Below are 17589 nucleotides of genomic sequence, written 5' to 3' on the forward strand. Positions count from 1 at the left end.
TCTGTCTGTCTGTCTGTCTGTCTGTCTGTCTATCAGTCAATCATGGTATCCCAGATTGGCCTTGCATTCCCAAACCTCCTGTATCTACCTCCTGAGTGCTGGGATTCAGGTGTGTTGTTACACCTCTCCTCACTCAGAGTATTTGCTCTTATTTGCTATGGACATGCATGCGCGCGCACACACACACACACACTACAGAGCGTGGAGAAGTAAACCAATATGGACATTGAAAGTGTCATGGTGGTAGTATGTTGTATTTGGTGAACGTGGGGCCCCCCTCATGGCAATCATCTTGGGGGTGAGTCACGCAGGAAACAGGAAAGGGTCTGCAGACTCTAGGCATCTTCAGGATGAGAATGGGTTCTCTCTAAAAGGAATCGACCAATCGTATTATTTATCAGCTTCACACATGCACATAATGTATTCTGATTTCTCTCTCCCCTCCCCATTCCTACTGTTTCCCCCCTATCCAGGATACCGCCCCCTCCCCCATCCCTTTCCCACATTCATGACTTTAGGTTCTGCTTTGTGACTCGTTTAGGTTAAGCAGAGGGCCCTCTGGTTTTCAATCTCAGCAGCTAGGGTGACATTCTGCACTGGATATGTGTCTGTTGACTGACCCTCCTCCTGTCCTCTGGGTAGATCAACTGCAACGGCTTCACTCTCAGCGACCAGAGAGGCCTACAGGCAGTGGGCGTGGGCATCTTCCCCAACCTGGGCCTGGTGAACCATGACTGCTGGCCCAACTGCACTGTCGTATTCAACAATGGCAAGTGAGTGCCCCTTTATCTGGACTTGGGCAATGGGGATCAGGCACAGTCAAACTCTGGAACTTGACCTACTATGAATATCCAATGTTCAGCAACCCTGGGTCTCAGTCCAGACTAACCGCGAGGAGAGGAAGGCTCTGAGGTGGATGCCGAAAGATTCTATCTGGTCAATTCCTTGACACTGTCTAGATGTGTTTGATAAATCATTAACTACTGTTCTAAAACTTGAACTCTGTGATTGCTTACCTAGTGTCAAAGCATCAAGAAGGTTTCTATGCTGGCTCAGGTCTCACACGACATTCGAAACATTCAAATAGTTTACTCACAGAGAATTGAACGAAAGCACAATTTACTGGTGTGTGGGCAGGATTTAGGAAGGCTCAGCCAAGGACTGGTGAGGGCCATGCTGAGCACACAAAACCACCAACAAGCCAACAGAGAACGCTCTTGCTGCAGCTGTTGAACATCTGAGCCATGATAAGCTTCCTTTGCCTGAGCTGTGCTGTACATCGGTGCCTGCACACAGCTAGTCACTGCTAGGATTACAGCATAATAACTCCCCTTGGCCAACCTCACCCAGAAGCCAAAGAGCAGAGGAACCTGGGTGATGCAGTCCAGCCCTTTGCCCCCAGGAAGGCACAGATCAAAGACACACGGGCAGACACTTGGATCTTGGGAGTGGGGCACAAAAGGGAAAGGATCAATACATAGCCCGCAGCCTGATTGTGCACAGCTCAGGCTGGGGAACCTGGAGGGTAAAGCCTGAATGACATGCATTGCCTTTGTCATAAAGATGGTATCTTAGAACACATGAAAGCCAACTTTGAGCCATCAGCCTGCAGCCTTTCCCCCAAGACTTCCTCGAAGTCAGGGACAGTGATTTCTGGGTCTCAGCTGAGAATCAGGTTGAAGTGGCAACATACACAGGACTGTGATTTCTTCCTTCCTTCTTGTTTCTGACCACAGCATCTAAAGCCACTGAGACAGATGACAAAGATCGGGAAAGTTTATTTTGGACCCTGAGAAGAATGTTTTCTAGCGTGTTGTGCGCCTCTGTCTAAGCCTCCTGGCACAATTGCCCTAGACCTCATGGAGTCTTCCTACCAGGGTGTGTCGCTCAGGGTTAGCCTAGTCAGCAGAGTGAATAATGTCTAGCCATGCACACCTTCGAGACGGGCCTTCTGTAAGTGTCAGTTACCCAGGGCCCCTCTTGTCACTGTATAAGGACCTAGAAACCTAGGTCCTCTACTTCAGGGCATCTCTGGTGTCTTCTGTAGCTTCTTTGCATCTACTAATTGTGAGTTGCCATGTGTTCCCTGGGTTTGTTGGCTTTTGTGCAAGAGAGGAGATCATTACAGTCCCTGCCTGTCTGCCTACCACACTGGAAATGCCACTGGGCATGGTATTAGTGGGCCAATTTTAACCACAACCATATGCAAGCTCTGCATATGCAATTCAGAACTCTCCCCAAGAGATTCATCCAAAGAGGCCATGTTCATCCATCATGACTGTTGGTGGGACAGTAATAACATTCCTATGTTCTCAGATGTGTTGTCTTGTGACAGCTTCATTACTGGCTTCTAAGTGGAAGACTGATGGGAGAGGAAGTCATTTGTTCATCAGTGAATCCCTCCATGCCCTCACGTTGTAACCCATTCCAGTGTGCTTCCCACCATACCAGGGTGCTTTTTACTGTACCAGGCAGGGGAGGGATGAAGTTGGTTGTGACCTCCAATGCTCTGATTGCATCAGCCCAGCATGCTGTGTGCTCTTCTGGCTGTAGTAAGAGCAGCCGATGGTATTGACTTCCTTGTTTTGTCTTTCAGTCATGAGGCAGTGAAATCCATGTTTCACACGCAGATGAGGTGGGTTAGTTTTCTCACACACCCCCGCTTCTCTGACCCCTCTCCCTCACTTGCCTGGCTTCCGGGGACCAGCCCTTCCCGAGCCCTTGGCTGCTGTCACCATGTGTTTGTCATGCTGTGCCCTGCAGTGTCTTGGCTTCACCGAACTGCAATCATCTATGCACTTGAACTCACCGGTTCCTCCTCACCCTCCTCCTGCCAGTTCTGCCCCCCGCCCCGCCCCCAACTTTCACCCCTGACTTCTTTATTTTGGCCTCAGAGTTTGCACCTTTCTAGTTCATCATTTCGGCCCCAACCTCCCTCCCCTCCTTACCACTGTCCTCACCCCGTTGTCTCTGCTTACCATGGAACAAGAGTGCCGGTTATTAACCAACCACAGAGCTGTGTGACTGTCTGCAGAGCCAGCTTTTCCTCCAAGCCAATAGTGCCCAGAGCTGTGATATTTTGGTAAATACGTATTTGTAGTATACTTTTTATTGATCAAAACTATGAGCATGTGGCTTAGGATACCATTTTGAGTGATTATGGCCCAGGAACATATATGTATGTAATGTATGTATTATGGATGTATATAAACAAGGTCATAGACCAAGGCAAGTTTAAAATACATTGACGGGCACGGCAGAGAGGCAGGCATGGTAACATGGGGGATGATTGACTATAGGCCCAACACACTATCTAATGACATGCTTAGTTTTAGGATTCACAGAAGCTAATAGTCTGCTAAGTTAATAAATTCTAAAAGGTCACAGGATATTAGTTCTGACACAGATGTGGACAAGGCACAGCTGTTCTGGAGGGCTAGAAGTAGCCCAGATAAGATAATCTGTGGACCTGCAGCATTCCAACCGCCCCACAACCCTGAAACTCTAGCCAGCCACGCAGTTCTTTTCAGTAGTCTCTACCCACAGCCCCTCTGTCTGACCAACACCACAGTTTGTACGTGTGGGGGCCACATATTACTTATTAAATACTACAAGGCCCATCGCAGCTAGGAGCATTCATTCCTAGAATCTGTTGAAGATGAGGCTGAGTAATGGACGGGACAGCACTCATTAGGAGACAGGGATAGCTGTCAATGGCCATTAAGAAAGAAACTCAATGGTCATATCGAAACCATTACTCATCGTGGTCTGGATCCGAATTTCTTTTTACACTCCCTGTGCTGATATAACATGTAGCATAGGATGACAATATCTAAAATTAATTAATCAAGAACTCATTTTGGCCTAATGGAGGCAAAGGTAACATATGAAACACACATTTATAAAATCACCCAAATTTACATATTTTAATGACATTGACTACGTAGTTCCCACATATTTACAGTTATTTGTAGTCTATGAACTGTCACATTTACACTGAAATAACTTGAAATGGGACTTTGGAATGAGTCACTGTAGGACTGTCTCCCTTTTTATTAGTAAAAAGCAGATACTGTCTGATTAATTCTTAAGCCTGGCTAATTGTACTGTAGGACATTTTAGATATGAATAAGATCAATAAACATAAATACTGAAGGTTCAAACCATCATGGATGTCGTTACTAGAGACTGATGTCATTTATCTAATTTGGATAAGAAGAGTCAACCCAAACCTTTGGACATCTCTAGCTAGAGTAAATGGAGTGAGCGTTTAATTTAAAAACTTGATGTTTTGTTTTGTTCATAGTACACTAAACAATGAGGATATATACTGTGTATTTATAAAAAGAGTGAAAACCTTGAATCTTTCAAACATTAGTTTCAAATAAGGTAGGGTTTAGGGTGAGCAAATAATCACAACAAAAAAGTATGATCAAATGAAAGAACACAATATTTTAACTTCATTAAAACCAAGATTAGTATTATTTTACCACTTAGGAATATATCAGGTACAATAATGGATGCCATAAACATTTTTTAACAGCTAATTGCAAAGAGGTGTAAGAAACATAATAACAAGTAAGAAAAGCACTTAGTAACTTGGAGACGGGGATGTCACACAGCGTTTTGGAGTCCAGTTGATACTGGAAAGCTTCTTGTCTCCTGGATATAGTCCTGATCTTGTAATCAGAATGGAGTCTTTGATGTGATGTCTTTTTTTCTTTCAGTTGATAGAATTGTCTGGGTTTTTTGGAAGACTCTAATCTTGATATTTAATTATTAAATTTAAACTAAAAAATTATTCTCTCATATATTACAAAAATAATTTTTTTTACAATACTGTGCATTATTTGTTAATGTACTAGGTCAAGTTTGATTGGCCTGGCTTCTCATGCCATCCCTGAGTGACGGGGTCCTAATGGGTCGGCCAGATGATGAGAAGCTACAGACGACGGGAAGACTGGGGTCCGGTGATCTTTCACAAGCTGTGTCTTATGCCCAGCAAGTTTATTAAGAAGTACAGAATCTTATAAACAGTTTGTGGGGGAAAACTAGGACAGAGTCAGCAGAAAGCCACCATACAGTGGGACAATGTCAGCTGGAAGCTAATCAAGCAATATTGCACAAGGGGAGCATAGGATATCTCAGGGCATCACAGATTCAGCAGCCAGCGGTGGCCTTGGAACTGATAACTCCCATTTCTTCCCAGGAATAGAAACTTTGGCTCCTTTGAGGCTCTGGTCCCAGCCCAGATTGTACCTTGCTAAGCCTGCCCTTGGGCAAGGACACAGACTAGATCCTTTCTGCCCTTTCATCCGAGCTCCTGAGAAAGCCTCGGGCTGCCTATCTCTCGCTGTTTCATAAACAGATTTAAACATCTGTGCGTAGAAATAAGTTTCATAATAACTATCTGAGTTAGGAATATTCTAAATAGACACAGCTCTCTAAACACACACACACACACACACACACACACAGAGAGAGAGAGAGAGAGAGAGAGAGAGAGAGCAATGACTGATTATTCAATAGCAAAGGCTTTTCTCCATTTGGAAAACATATTGAATCACAGGTTTTAAATGTCCATGGAGTAAAAGGATACTAAGAACAAATCAATCCTTGAGAGAATATTACAGAAAATCAAGCATTTATTTTCATCTCAGGGTATTAAATTAATCTTGTAATTTTTATAAGCTTTTATACTGTTTATGACTAAGTCACAACTATGTTTTTAAAACAACCTTCTATAGCATACTTCAATCTTAACATTATTATTATTACAAAATTTAGGAAAGAAATTTTAGTGAGATAATTTTAAATGAAAACTCAGGAGGCTATATCTAAAACAGAAAACATAGTATCTTAGATATCTAAAAGTTATAAACACATTCTTTGTCAGATATGAGTCAAAAAAAAGTTATAAACACAGGTTAAGTAAGCCACTGTTTTCTTAACCAAATTTAGATATTACTTGTTGAAGATCCAAGTGATTATAACATGTAGCTTGGCATGCATTTTTTGTTAGAAAAAGCATCTACTTTTCATTAGTGTTTATGAGGCATCAAGAGTACAAGGCACCTAGATCAGGGTAAAGTTTGGCATTTATAACTTTATTATTGTGTTTTCTAAAAAGAGATGAGTAATTTTTTAGATATGTCATTATGATGTAATACACTAAGGTAATCTATAAACTCTAGGAGACATGGATAAGCCTTAAAGGATAGGGATTGAGGAGATAACATCTTGGACAAGTGATGTCTGGTTTGATTTGTTTGATTATGTAGTCTTATCTTTAAAAAGCAAATATAAAATTTTTATTTATTTATTATTTTATGTGTATGGATGTTTTGCCTGTGTCTATGCACCATGTGCATGCAGTGCCCTCAGAATCCACAAGAGGGCACCAGATTCTGGGACCGGAGTTAGAGCCAGTCTGAGAGTTGAACCCAGGACCTCTGGAAAAGCAGCCAGTGCTTGTAACTGCTGAGCCATCTCTCTTGCCTAGATTTAAATAATTGAAAAACTTATGTTAATTGCCCCAAAGAAAGATTTCGGGCCATTTATCACATCTTTTGGTTTTACCAATGTGGTTACATTGATTAAATACACTTTTTGTCTTTTACCATTATTCTGTTTCTTAAAATTTTAGTTTGATTATGAGCCAAAATAAAGCTCAGCCAAGTTAACAACTTTAGTTTACATAAGCATTTGCTTATAAGCAAATTTGGCAGTAAATACATTATGTAAAAATAAACCATAGCCATGTGTAGACAAATAGTCCATATAAGTAGTCAGATAATAAAATATATTTTAATAAGCCAAGATTTTGAACATTACTGTCTGTTGGGATTATATTTTCTATAACTCTCACTATGAAAAGGAAACAGCATAGAGATCTTTAGTATACATATATCTAATAACTGATATATAGTCCAACTGTAATAAAAACTTACATTTAACAGTTCTTTAAAAACATTTTGAAGAAATCATATGGGTTTTATGCTATCCATTATATAAATGGGATAAAAATGTATATATATATATATACATATGCATATATATATATATAGAGAGAGAGAGAGAGAGAGAGAATCTGTTTTAGAAAGAAATTCTTGTCAAAATCTATGTACATGTCATTAAGATCAATGAAACATTCATATCCCTAAAAATATCATATTAAAAAGACTAAGATGTTCAGAGTGCTCACATTTATAAAATAGTATATATTTATCAGCCTTAATATATGATCACAATATTTCAATTTAATCAGCACCACCACTTTAGTTGGGCACACAAAAAATAATTTTAGCATATAACAATAATGAATTTAAAAAGAAAAGTGAAGTATCCACAATTAATAAAAAAAAATTTTGACACAAACATTACATGAAGACAACAACAACAAAAAATACAAAACCGATTACCATAGATAGAATTATAGCACAATTACGTAACAGTGAGTATGCTCCCTGCTTAAAAAAAGAAGTTTCTCTATTTCCTCAAGATGTGAGAAACAGTAACACAAGAGATCAAGTCGCCTAGTCTTAGTGTTCTCCCTCTCTTTAAATAGCTGAGGCGTAGTGTTTTTGTTTTGTTTGTTTTTAATGTATCCCAGACTCCTTTCCAGCAGGTGTCTTGGAGGTCATAGCTTGTACCAAGTCAGGTATGGCCACCTTTCCACAAGAAGCAAATTAAAAGAGACAAATTCAAAATGGAAAGCATAAAAATGATTTAGTTCATTCAGGTCACATTGGGAAGTTGTGGGGAGCAGAACAAAGAGATCCCGCAAAGTCGTCAAGTCCATCTTTAAGGTCCTGAAGACCAAAGTTTAACTAGAGGGATGAGATATGCGTGTCCGAGCAGTCCTGGTCAAGGTGCAGTCCTGCCTTTCTCAAGGTGTGGTTCTGCCCTCTGCTGATTCATCAGCATCTGGATTTTAGTCTCATCTTGTAACCTGTTAGAACTGTGACATCTCTTTCAGGGAGACAAGCTCCCTCTGTGGCCCTTCCCTTTCTCCAGAGGAACTCCCATGTCCTTTGGGTCTAGAGGAGAGGAGACACCTACTCTAGAATATACCTTTTCTTTTTATATAAAAATCTAAAACAGGGTTGGAGAGATGATGGCTCAGAGGTTAAGAGCACTGGCTGCTCTTCCTGAGTTCAATCCCAGCAACCACATAGTGGCTCACAACTATCTATAAAGAAATCTGGTGCTCTCTTCTGGTCTTTGGCCTGCAGGCATACATGTAGGCAGAGCATTGTATACATAATAAATAAAACTAAAAAAAAAAAAAAAAAAAAGAAAAAAGAAAGAAAAGAAAAATGATGTCATTAAAAACTAAAACAATTTTAGCATTTAATTTAACTCATATATAGATTTTTTTGAAGACCTCTACTATGAAATAACAATGTTAGTTTTGACAGATATTTTATGTTTTAATTAAAGCAGGGTGCCTGTTTATGATTTTTTTTTTTTAACTGCATTGCCTAGGACTTTGTTAAGCGTGCAAAATAAACCATTTTGGAGGTGGTAAATTGTTGTTTGAATGAGAGTGGTCACCACAGGCCATAGACTTGATTGTTTGGTGCCCAGTTTGCAGAACTGTTTGAAAAGAATTAGAAGGTGTGGCCTTGTCTGAGGAGGCGTGTCCCTGGGGGTGGGCTCTGAGGGTTAAAAAGCGCATGCCCTGTTGTCTGCAATTTGTGGATCTGAAGTGAGCTCTCAGCTCCTGCTCCAGCACCGTGACTGTCTGCCACCATGCTCCCCACCATGATGGTCGTGGACGAATCCTCTGAAACGCTAGGCAAGCCCTCACCCAACTGTCTACTTTGTAAGCTGCCTTAGTCGTGGTGCATCTTCATGGCAATAGAATAGTAACTAAGACAGAAATGTTTAGGTTATCTTTAGATCTCCCCATTTTCCAAATAGTTGCACGTTAGTAACTGTCACACATAAAACGATTTCCTCCTGTTTGGAAATCTTATTCCCCATAGTTATATATACGTTTTTCTTTCCTCGTAAAATTCCTAAGGTGAAGTCTTGGTAAAGTCATAGGAGAAACAGCAGGAAAACACAACTATGAGTTCAAGGAGTGTCAGGAGACAAAGGCCAAATAATAATACATGAAAACATTTCAAAGACAAAGAAAACCAAGACAAACAAAACAAAAACCAAAATGCCTTCAACATTCCAAAAGGGAACTAAATACTGAAAACAAGCTAACCACCAGAATCCAAAATGCCTTCAGAGATCCAAAAGTAAGCAAACAAACAAACTAAAGGAAATGTCTAGATTTTCAAAGCAAGCAAACAAACTAGATACTTTAACCAAATACTCAGAAAGCAGGCCCAAAATGCATCTTTCAAAGAAAGATCCTTGTTAACCAGCTCAAAATAAAGAAAATGGACTATTGACTAAGCCAAGGGAGGTCCAGAACCTCCTCACCATCACCACCCAAGAACTCACCAGCAATTTACCTGAGGAAGTTGTTAATCCCCAAGATAGGAGGATAAAGACCACTGACCCAAACCATCATGGCTGAATTAATTACAGCAAGCAGTTAATTAAAGCTAGCATTTATATTCATGTTCACAGACTGCCTCCCCCTAAGGTGGGGTTTGGGAGGTCAGCATTGGATGTATGGAAGAGAACGCTTTTCTAGCTCAGAGGGGGAAATACACAGAATTATAGGAGCAGAATGTGCATAGTAAGTTGATCTTAACAACCGTTAGAAACAAAGGCATGATTGAAAGGTGGTTGTAATAAGATAACAAGGCAGTGACAACAATAGGTAGTCAAAATAATCTTTTGAAACAAAAGTTGGGTTGCAGGATGGTCATTGTGACTTCTTGAAACAAAGGCATGGTTACAGTTTCCTGAAACAACACTACAGAAGTATCAGTAGATGGTCTAGACTCAAGGGGTCGTCTGGACTCAAGGGGTCCATGTCTGAACTCAATGGGTCCACGTCTGTACCTGGCTTCTGTTCAGGTGATTCCTTTGGTGAAAAGTAGATCATTTTTAGGATCTCATGTTGTGGCTCCATAATTGTTCATTCTGTCCTCTTAAATACAAAGTCATTTTGAGTTTGGGACTGTGGGACTGTGGGAGACAGTCATCCCTTCATTATAAATCAGGCTTCCTGCTAGCTTATTTTGCCTAACTATTGGATGAGATTTTAGCAGTTAAGGCAGGTGAAGCTAAGTACATTAGATGTATTAAATACATGCTTGTAGTGTTTTCATCGTATCATGGATTTATTGGGGTATGCACTGCTATGTACCGAGAAGCATCTGTAGTGTAAAATGGGATGGGGGTCTGTGTACCCTCTCATTCTCTCTCCTCTCCTCTCTCTTTCCTTTCCAGTCCTACGGACGGAACCTAAAGCCTCTGCTCTTAGACAAGCAGTCTGACCCTCAGATGTATCTAGTCCCATTTCTAATTTTTATTGAGACCATCTGTTGCTAATCTTTCCAGGCTTGCCTTGAACTGTTATCCAGGCAGGCCTTGAACATACTGCCTCTAACTTTGGAGTAGCTGAGGTTATAGGCATATTGGCATATTTATGTGACATAAAGTTAATTCATTGTTGGAAATTTTCTTTTTCCTCCCTTTCCCCTCTTCCTGTCCCCTTTCCTTCCTCCTTTTCTCCCCTCTTCTCGTCATTCTTCATTTTTCTTCTTCCTTCCTTCCTTCCTTCCTCTCTCTCTCTCTCTCTCTCTCTCTCTCTCTCTCTCTCTCTCTCTCCTTCTCTCTCTCTCTCTCTCTCTCATTTTGGTTTTTCCAGACAGGGTTTCTGTGTGTAATAGTCCTGGCTGTCCTGGAACTCACTCTGTAGACCAGGCTGACCTCAAACTCACTGAGATCCGCCTGTCTCTGCCTCCCAAGTGCTGGAATCAAAGGTGTGTGCCACCACTGCCCGGCCTTCTTTCTTTCTTGATAAAGGGTCTTGCACATAATCCAGGCTGGCCCTGAGCTTCCTCTGTAGCTGAGGCTGACCTCAAACGCATAATCTTCGAGAGTTCTGGGACTGCAGCGTGCACCATCTCACTCACTTTGGGTTTTTTTTTCTCCCCACACTATTTAAATAATCAGAGATACCCGAGGTCTTGAATGGAATCAGAGCTTCTGAAAGTACCAACCAATTTGCCACTGAATCATGATACGCCACTATGGTGGCCACCTCTGTAAAAGGATCTAGTGAGGAATACTATTCCCTCAAACATGTCATGGCCCAAACATAGACCATGGAGGCTGGGGATATGACTCAGTAGAAGAATGCTTCCAATTTGCCTTCCTGATGCAGTTGGGCACTAGCCACCCACTGTCCTCACTGGCCCAGGAGTGGCTCCCATAGAACATCTTAGAACATTAGTGAGTGGCGGCCTACAAACAAGCGTTCCTATGTACCACAGCCCCCAGAGGCTGGAAGCCATCCGCTGTCGGTCTGAAGTGCACCATGGGTCCCGAATTCTAATCTTGGCCTCTGTCCTCCTAGCGCTCTTGAGGGAAGCCTTGGAGGTCCTCTACAGCTTGGAAATACCAGGATTTTCAGCATAGCCATGAGCAGGGTCACGTGGCTCTCCTCCCCCACCTGTCCGTTATCATGTCAGTTACAGCTCTTAGTGAAAATTGGGAAGTGTCCCTGGATTGCCAGAGCTCCAGCTGCCTGGCCCCACCAGGGATTAACATTTAAACTGTGCTCCAGCCAGACAGCCGATGCGTTGTCTGCAATGCCATCTCTGCTGGGAGACTGCAATGTGGATAGGAGGGCAGCCAGGCCTTCACTCTGGAGCTCAGTCTTGCCCTGAGGTCCGTGGTCAGCCATGCCTCTGACTGTGTCTGTGTCTCTCAGGTTATCATTCCTTGTACTCTTACCTCAGTCTGTGGATGTCTGGGCCAAGGCGCTTTGTCGAGCGCTATCGCCTTGCCTGCAAGAACGACGCTCAACAACAGGATTCTTCTGCAGCTATGTTTATTGCGTGGCTCATTACAGCAAGTTGAGGGAAGACCCCAAGGAGGAAAAAGGGCTCTGCTTATATAGAGGAGCTGTGTCCGTTACTGACAGTTGCAGAGGAGCTGTGTCCGTTACTGACAGTTGCAGAGGAGCTGTGTCCGTTAATGACAGGTGCAGCCTGCAACGCTCGTAACGGTCACCCCATGACGTGGATCGCGCATCGAGCCTTGCTGGCTTATGGACAGGAAACCGGTGCCATCTTCAGGAATGGCACCGGTGGCTCTCTAGAGCGCTTGGTGAAATTCTGGGTCTAGTCAGTGTGTCACTATTGACTTGCACTGCTCAGTGGACACCCAGGCTGTGAGTGTCGGAAGTGGTTACGTCAGCACAATCAAACCAGTGTTAACAGTAATATGTGCATGCAGATTCCTTTCTACAATATGGAGTTTAACTGTGTCTTATAAGGCAGGAATAGAGCCACAACCCTTTCTTCCTGCCCCTTTCAAAGGAACAAGAGCAGGGTGGCCTTCCCTCTCTTTCCCTGACCTTAGTGCCAGGAGCCGCCTAGGGCTCGTGCATGCTCAGGTCACACTCTTCGGCTGAGCTCCAGGCCCACCCAGCCTGCAAAGTTGTCACATGTCCCCCACTTATGGGAAAGGCCGTGGGACCTTAAGTAGTCACCCCAGACATCTGGCCCCTCGTCTCCCCGGAAGGGGGTGCCTCTGGATCTTTCTGGGGTGCTGCGATCTTGCTTTTCAGGTGGTGCCTGACACTTTCTGGGAGGCAATGACCAAGCATCTCTGCCCAGAAGTGAGACTCCAGGCTCCTGGGGACACAGGGGCACAGTTGCGAAGGGAACATACAGATCTTGTCACTATACTCCCCCCCTCCGCCCCTCCTTCCCCTCCTCCCCTCCCCCTCCTCCCCTCCCCCTTCTCCTCCCCTCCCCTTCCCCTTCTCCTCCCCTCCCCTCCTCCCCTCCCCTCCTCCCCTCCCCTCCTTCCCCTCCTCCCCTCCCCCTCCTCCCCTCCTCCCCTCCCCCTTCTCCTCCCCTCCCCTCCCCCTTCTCCTCCCCTCCCCTTCCCCTTCTCCTCCCCTCCCCTTCTCTCCTCTCTTCCTCTCTTTCTCCCCTCCCCCTCCTCCCCTCCCCTCCTCCCCCTCCTCCCCTCTCCTCCTCCCCTCTTCCTCCCCTCCTCCCCTCCCCCTTCTCCCCTCCTCCCCTCCCCCTTCTCCTCCTCTCCCCTTCTCTCCTCTCTTCCTCTCTTTCTCCCCTCCCCCTCCTCCCCTCCCCCTTCTCCCCCTCCTCTCCTCCCCCTCCTCCCCTCCTCTCCTCCCCTCCCCCTTCTCTCCTCCCCTCCTCCCCTCCCCCTTCTCTCCTCCCCTCCTCCCCTCCCCTCCCCTCCTCTCCTCCCCTCCCCCTCCTCCCCTCTTCCTCCCCTCCTCCCCTCCCCCTCCTCCCCTCCCCTTTCTCCCCTCCTCAGTCTGATTTTGTGGTGGAAAGGCATGGCTGAGAGACATTGTGCTGGCTTCGCTGGATGGATGGGGGTTGTTCAGGGGCCTTGTAATAAATTCCCTACTTGACGTAGGCCTGAACCATTGAACAGAAGGGTAAAGTACAAGGGGGCTTAAGATGTAGCACAAAATATGCCAAGATGGCGGCAGCTCAGCATGTATGTTACAGAGAACGTAGTCTCCAAACTAAGGAAGTGATATTTAGATCTCGTCTCGTTTTCTCTTTGTTGTTACTCTCATCCGGTTACAGATCAGTAGCTGAGTGTATGAGACTGTGGTCAGGAGCTGTGTAGGGCTTTAAGACCAGTCCCAGTCTTTTATGGGGCTTCTGTTTGAACTGATTCCAGAAAAGTTAACTGAACAGAACAGACATTGAATGTGTAGAACTCTGCTTTAGGTTGTGACCTTTCTAGAGGGCCTGGGCATTTTCTCAGAGTCTCGCTGGAAGCTGTTGGCTTTGAAACTGGGTTTCTGGAAGCCCCCGAGAACGCTGATCACTGGCTCTCTTGACTCCCCATTGTCTTGCTCCAGAATCGAGCTCCGGGCCCTGGGTAAGATCTCGGAAGGCGAGGAGCTGACAGTATCCTACATCGACTTCCTCCATCTCAGCGAGGAGCGCAGGCAGCAGCTGAAGAAGCAGTACTACTTTGACTGCTCCTGCGAGCACTGTCAGAAGGGGCTGAAAGATGACCTCTTCCAGGCGGTGAAGGAAGACCCCAAGGTACACACACCTCTGCTTCCGGGGCCCAGGCTGCCTCCGCAGGAGCTGGGCAACGGCGGGCTTATAGTCTCGAGTCTCGAGGAGGTGCCCTGGGACGAAGCACAGAGCAGGGCAGGCAGGTCCCAGCTGGTTTGGGAGGAAGTGTGAAGCAGCCTGTCTTCTCTGGGAAAGGGCAGCAATGACCCGAGGGCACGGTAATAATTATGAACACTGGTTAAGATGACCTGTATAAAAGGACCGTCACACAAGCACTCTGCAGGGTTCGGCTCCCCACCCTGCCCTTGCGCTGGTTAAGTAATGTGGAGAACTTCAGAGACCAACGTCCAATAGGGAAGGGGATCTGAGTATGGTTTTCCTAGGTCTGTAGAGATGGGTACTATGGAGACAGGGCAGGCTTGCCAAGGGGATGCAGGAGCTCAGCCGAGCTGCTAGGAGATGCGGTATCCAGTTAAAGCCACGTGTTTATACACACAGTATAAACAAGAAGCAGAAACCAGAGAAGGTGCCAATCCCTGCTCATCCATTTTCTCCCTTGGAGCACACAGGGGTGGAGGGTGGGTCAGCACAGGCAGGGGCCATTGTTCTCCATGTTGAGAGGACTCTGACAGAAGGCTCAGGCAGCTTTCTAGATGCCTGATTAGAGGAACAAGGGGAAGAAGCTCAGGGAACAAAATAACTGGCTGCCAGGGCAGAGTGGGGAAAAGTATTATCTCCAAGCTTCCTCTCTTCTCCTGTAAGGAGGTCGCAACTGAAGTACACAACAGGTTAAGTGGATGTTTCTACATAACGGGTATTCCTCTGCTGTCTGTGGGATACACCCACATGAACTTCTAAACCCCCTTCCGAATGCTATGCACAGGAGGAAATGTGTTCCAGGTCAGAGCAGAGGGGCTAGGTGAATTCCAGAGTCCTGGCCATACGAGCTATCTCATGGCTCCTTTACTAGTGGCGTATGTGCTCATTAATGTTTATAAAACACCCTCTAGTTCCCCACCCGCCCCTCTGCATCTCCCCTTCCATACCGGGGTGTTTACACAATTTTCTGGCCAATAACTTACTTGCATTCTTACCACATCATATAAACATTTTCATCAAGGAGTTCTACTTCTAAGTATCTGCCCAGAAGAGACGACAGACATTTACGCTAGGATAAATGGGTAAAGATAAACTGCAGTGGTGCTTTGACAAATAATAAATTGCTGGGGGGGGGGCGCAAATCAATACACATAGGGAAATATATGAACAGAAGAAATGCCCTAAACCATTGGAATGCACAAAGCGGTGTGGATATGCAGCTCCTCAGTGAGATATGTTCCTCAAGGGAAATGGGTTAAGGGCCCAAAGACGCCACGGACATACCCTAAAATGCTGGAGTTGTTATAGCTGATGCCCTAACCTGGGTAGTGTGTAGCGCCAGCACTACCGTCTGCTCCACAAATCGGGCGAAGGCCTCGAGATTGAAATGGGAGACAAGACAGCTGGTCGTTCATTCAACAGCAACATCGATGTGATGGAGTGAGCTTATATACTGACTCACAGCCCAGTGGAAAACAACAGGGTTTCAGGCTTAGCTCCTCCCCACCAGATGGGTCAGATGTGTTAGCAAGGCCGGAAGCGTACCAATGACAAATGTGTGTGTGTGTGTGTGTGTGTGTGTGTGTGTGATGTGGATGGAGATCAAAGAACAGTGTGCAGGAGTCAGTTCTTTGCTATCATGCGGGTCCCAGGCATGAAATTCAGCTTACCAGGTTTGGTGACAATATACCAGTGTGGACAGGGGAAGTCTTGTGAGGCCCCGCCCTAGAGGAAGAACTCCAGGTGGCTGCTGAGAGCTGGATGAGCCAAGTGCTCCTCCCTAAACACCCCTGAACAGTGAGGAGAGGCAGTGGAGAAGCCTGGGAGAGACTGCAGTAGGGAGCAGGGGACATGAACACAATGCTCATGTGTGAAATCCCCCAAAGCTGAAGAACTGTAAGAGAGCAAGAAAAAGGAGCCTGAAGAAGCAGTTGCAAAAGACGCGTCAGCAGAAATGAGGCAGTTACCACAGGGAAGGCTCTGCTCCTGGGTACAATGAATGCCAAAGAGGGCAGGCTTAGATAGTGTACGTTTGTCTCTCTTTTTTGATAGTAGTGGGGTCGAGCCTTGAGCCTTATGCATGCAAGGCAAGTAAGTGCTCTACCAGGGAACTACAATCCCCGCCTTCAGGACAAAATGGGCTGCCCCAGGAGGCGATCTCAAACTGGATGCCTGTCTCTTTCCCAGCCCTCCCCGGAAGTGGTGAAGGAGATGGCACAATTCTCAAAGGACACACTGGAAAAAATAGACAAGGCTCGCTCTGAGGGTTTGTATCATGAGGTGAGCGCACTTTTAATAGAGGTAGCGATGGCGAAGGGAGGTAAGGGAGGTATGTGGACGGGAAGGGGAGACAGCTGAACGGGTTGCGCTTCCTGGAAGGCCGTTTCCCTCATGTCCTCCGGTGGTCGCACCCGTTGAAGGTGTGTCCTCACTGACTGCGCAGCCCAATGGATTCTGTCCAAGGAGAACAACATTGCTGGATCCATGTGTTAGGGGCTGGGGAAGTGCCCGTGACAGCTCGGGTGGCATCAGAAATCAAAGACTAACAATGGCTTCAGGGCGTCATGGAGAGTGGCCCTTTGCTTCCCATCACTGAACACATGCCTCTTACATCCTGCTGCTGACCACTGAAACCTTAGCTCTCTCCTGGCTCTATACTGTAATCACTTGTGTAAACATCTCATGCTCCTCCTCTAACCAGGACAGCTTCTCTAAAAATCTCTGCTACAGGGATCTAGACACCAAGATTTCATAACTTCCACAGGCTTTCAATGTGCCACCAAGTAGGCTTTGGTGACATTGCTGTTAGTTTTTGGAGACAAGGCCTTGGTATGTAATGTAGGCTGGCCATGGATTCTCTACCTTCTCTACCACAGGCACACACCACCATACCCGAGAAGTTGCTTTGAATTACCCTCAACAGCTTGTTGGAAATCAATTCTTGTGTCTTGCCCTCTAAGCTGGGATCTGTAATGAATATCTAAATTGTTCCAGTATAATAAAAACTCAGGAGTCAGAAATTGAGATAAAAACCTCCCTCCACATTTTTTTCCAAAGTTTTCCCGGAAACCCTCCCTTCTGTCTCTCTGTGCTTTCTAGCAGACCTCCTCAGTCCTCCAAGAACTCCATGGCTAATCCCAGTTAGCTAATTGCTGACTAGGTCCTTTGATCAAGGTGGCTTTACTGCGACGATGGAATGGCTGTGAACAATTCTTCCCCAACAGTGATCTATCCATTCTGAAATAGAACGCAGGCGCCTTGGCTCAGTGGCTTTCCCCCTAAGCTTATTACGCAGCGTGGATGAGCCAGGTGTGGCTGTCCCCAGGGT

At 45.3% G+C, this 17589-nt stretch overlaps 1 protein-coding gene across 1 annotated transcript in view; it reads left to right on the top strand.

Annotated features, from left to right (window-relative positions):
- The window catches only part of Smyd1 (SET and MYND domain containing 1), a 33506-nt gene that overhangs the window by 12446 nt on the left and 3471 nt on the right, over positions 1-17589 (top strand). The window contains exons 4-7 of the mRNA XM_051202811.1: positions 643-773; positions 2597-2635; positions 13997-14186; positions 16449-16541. Coding sequence (XP_051058768.1) covers positions 643-773; positions 2597-2635; positions 13997-14186; positions 16449-16541 — 453 coding nt within the window. The remainder of the gene's footprint in view (positions 1-642; positions 774-2596; positions 2636-13996; positions 14187-16448; positions 16542-17589) is intronic.

The sequence above is a fragment of the Phodopus roborovskii genome, unplaced genomic scaffold, assembly GCF_943737965.1.
Source record: "Phodopus roborovskii unplaced genomic scaffold, PHOROB, whole genome shotgun sequence".
NCBI lineage: Eukaryota > Metazoa > Chordata > Mammalia > Rodentia > Cricetidae > Phodopus > Phodopus roborovskii.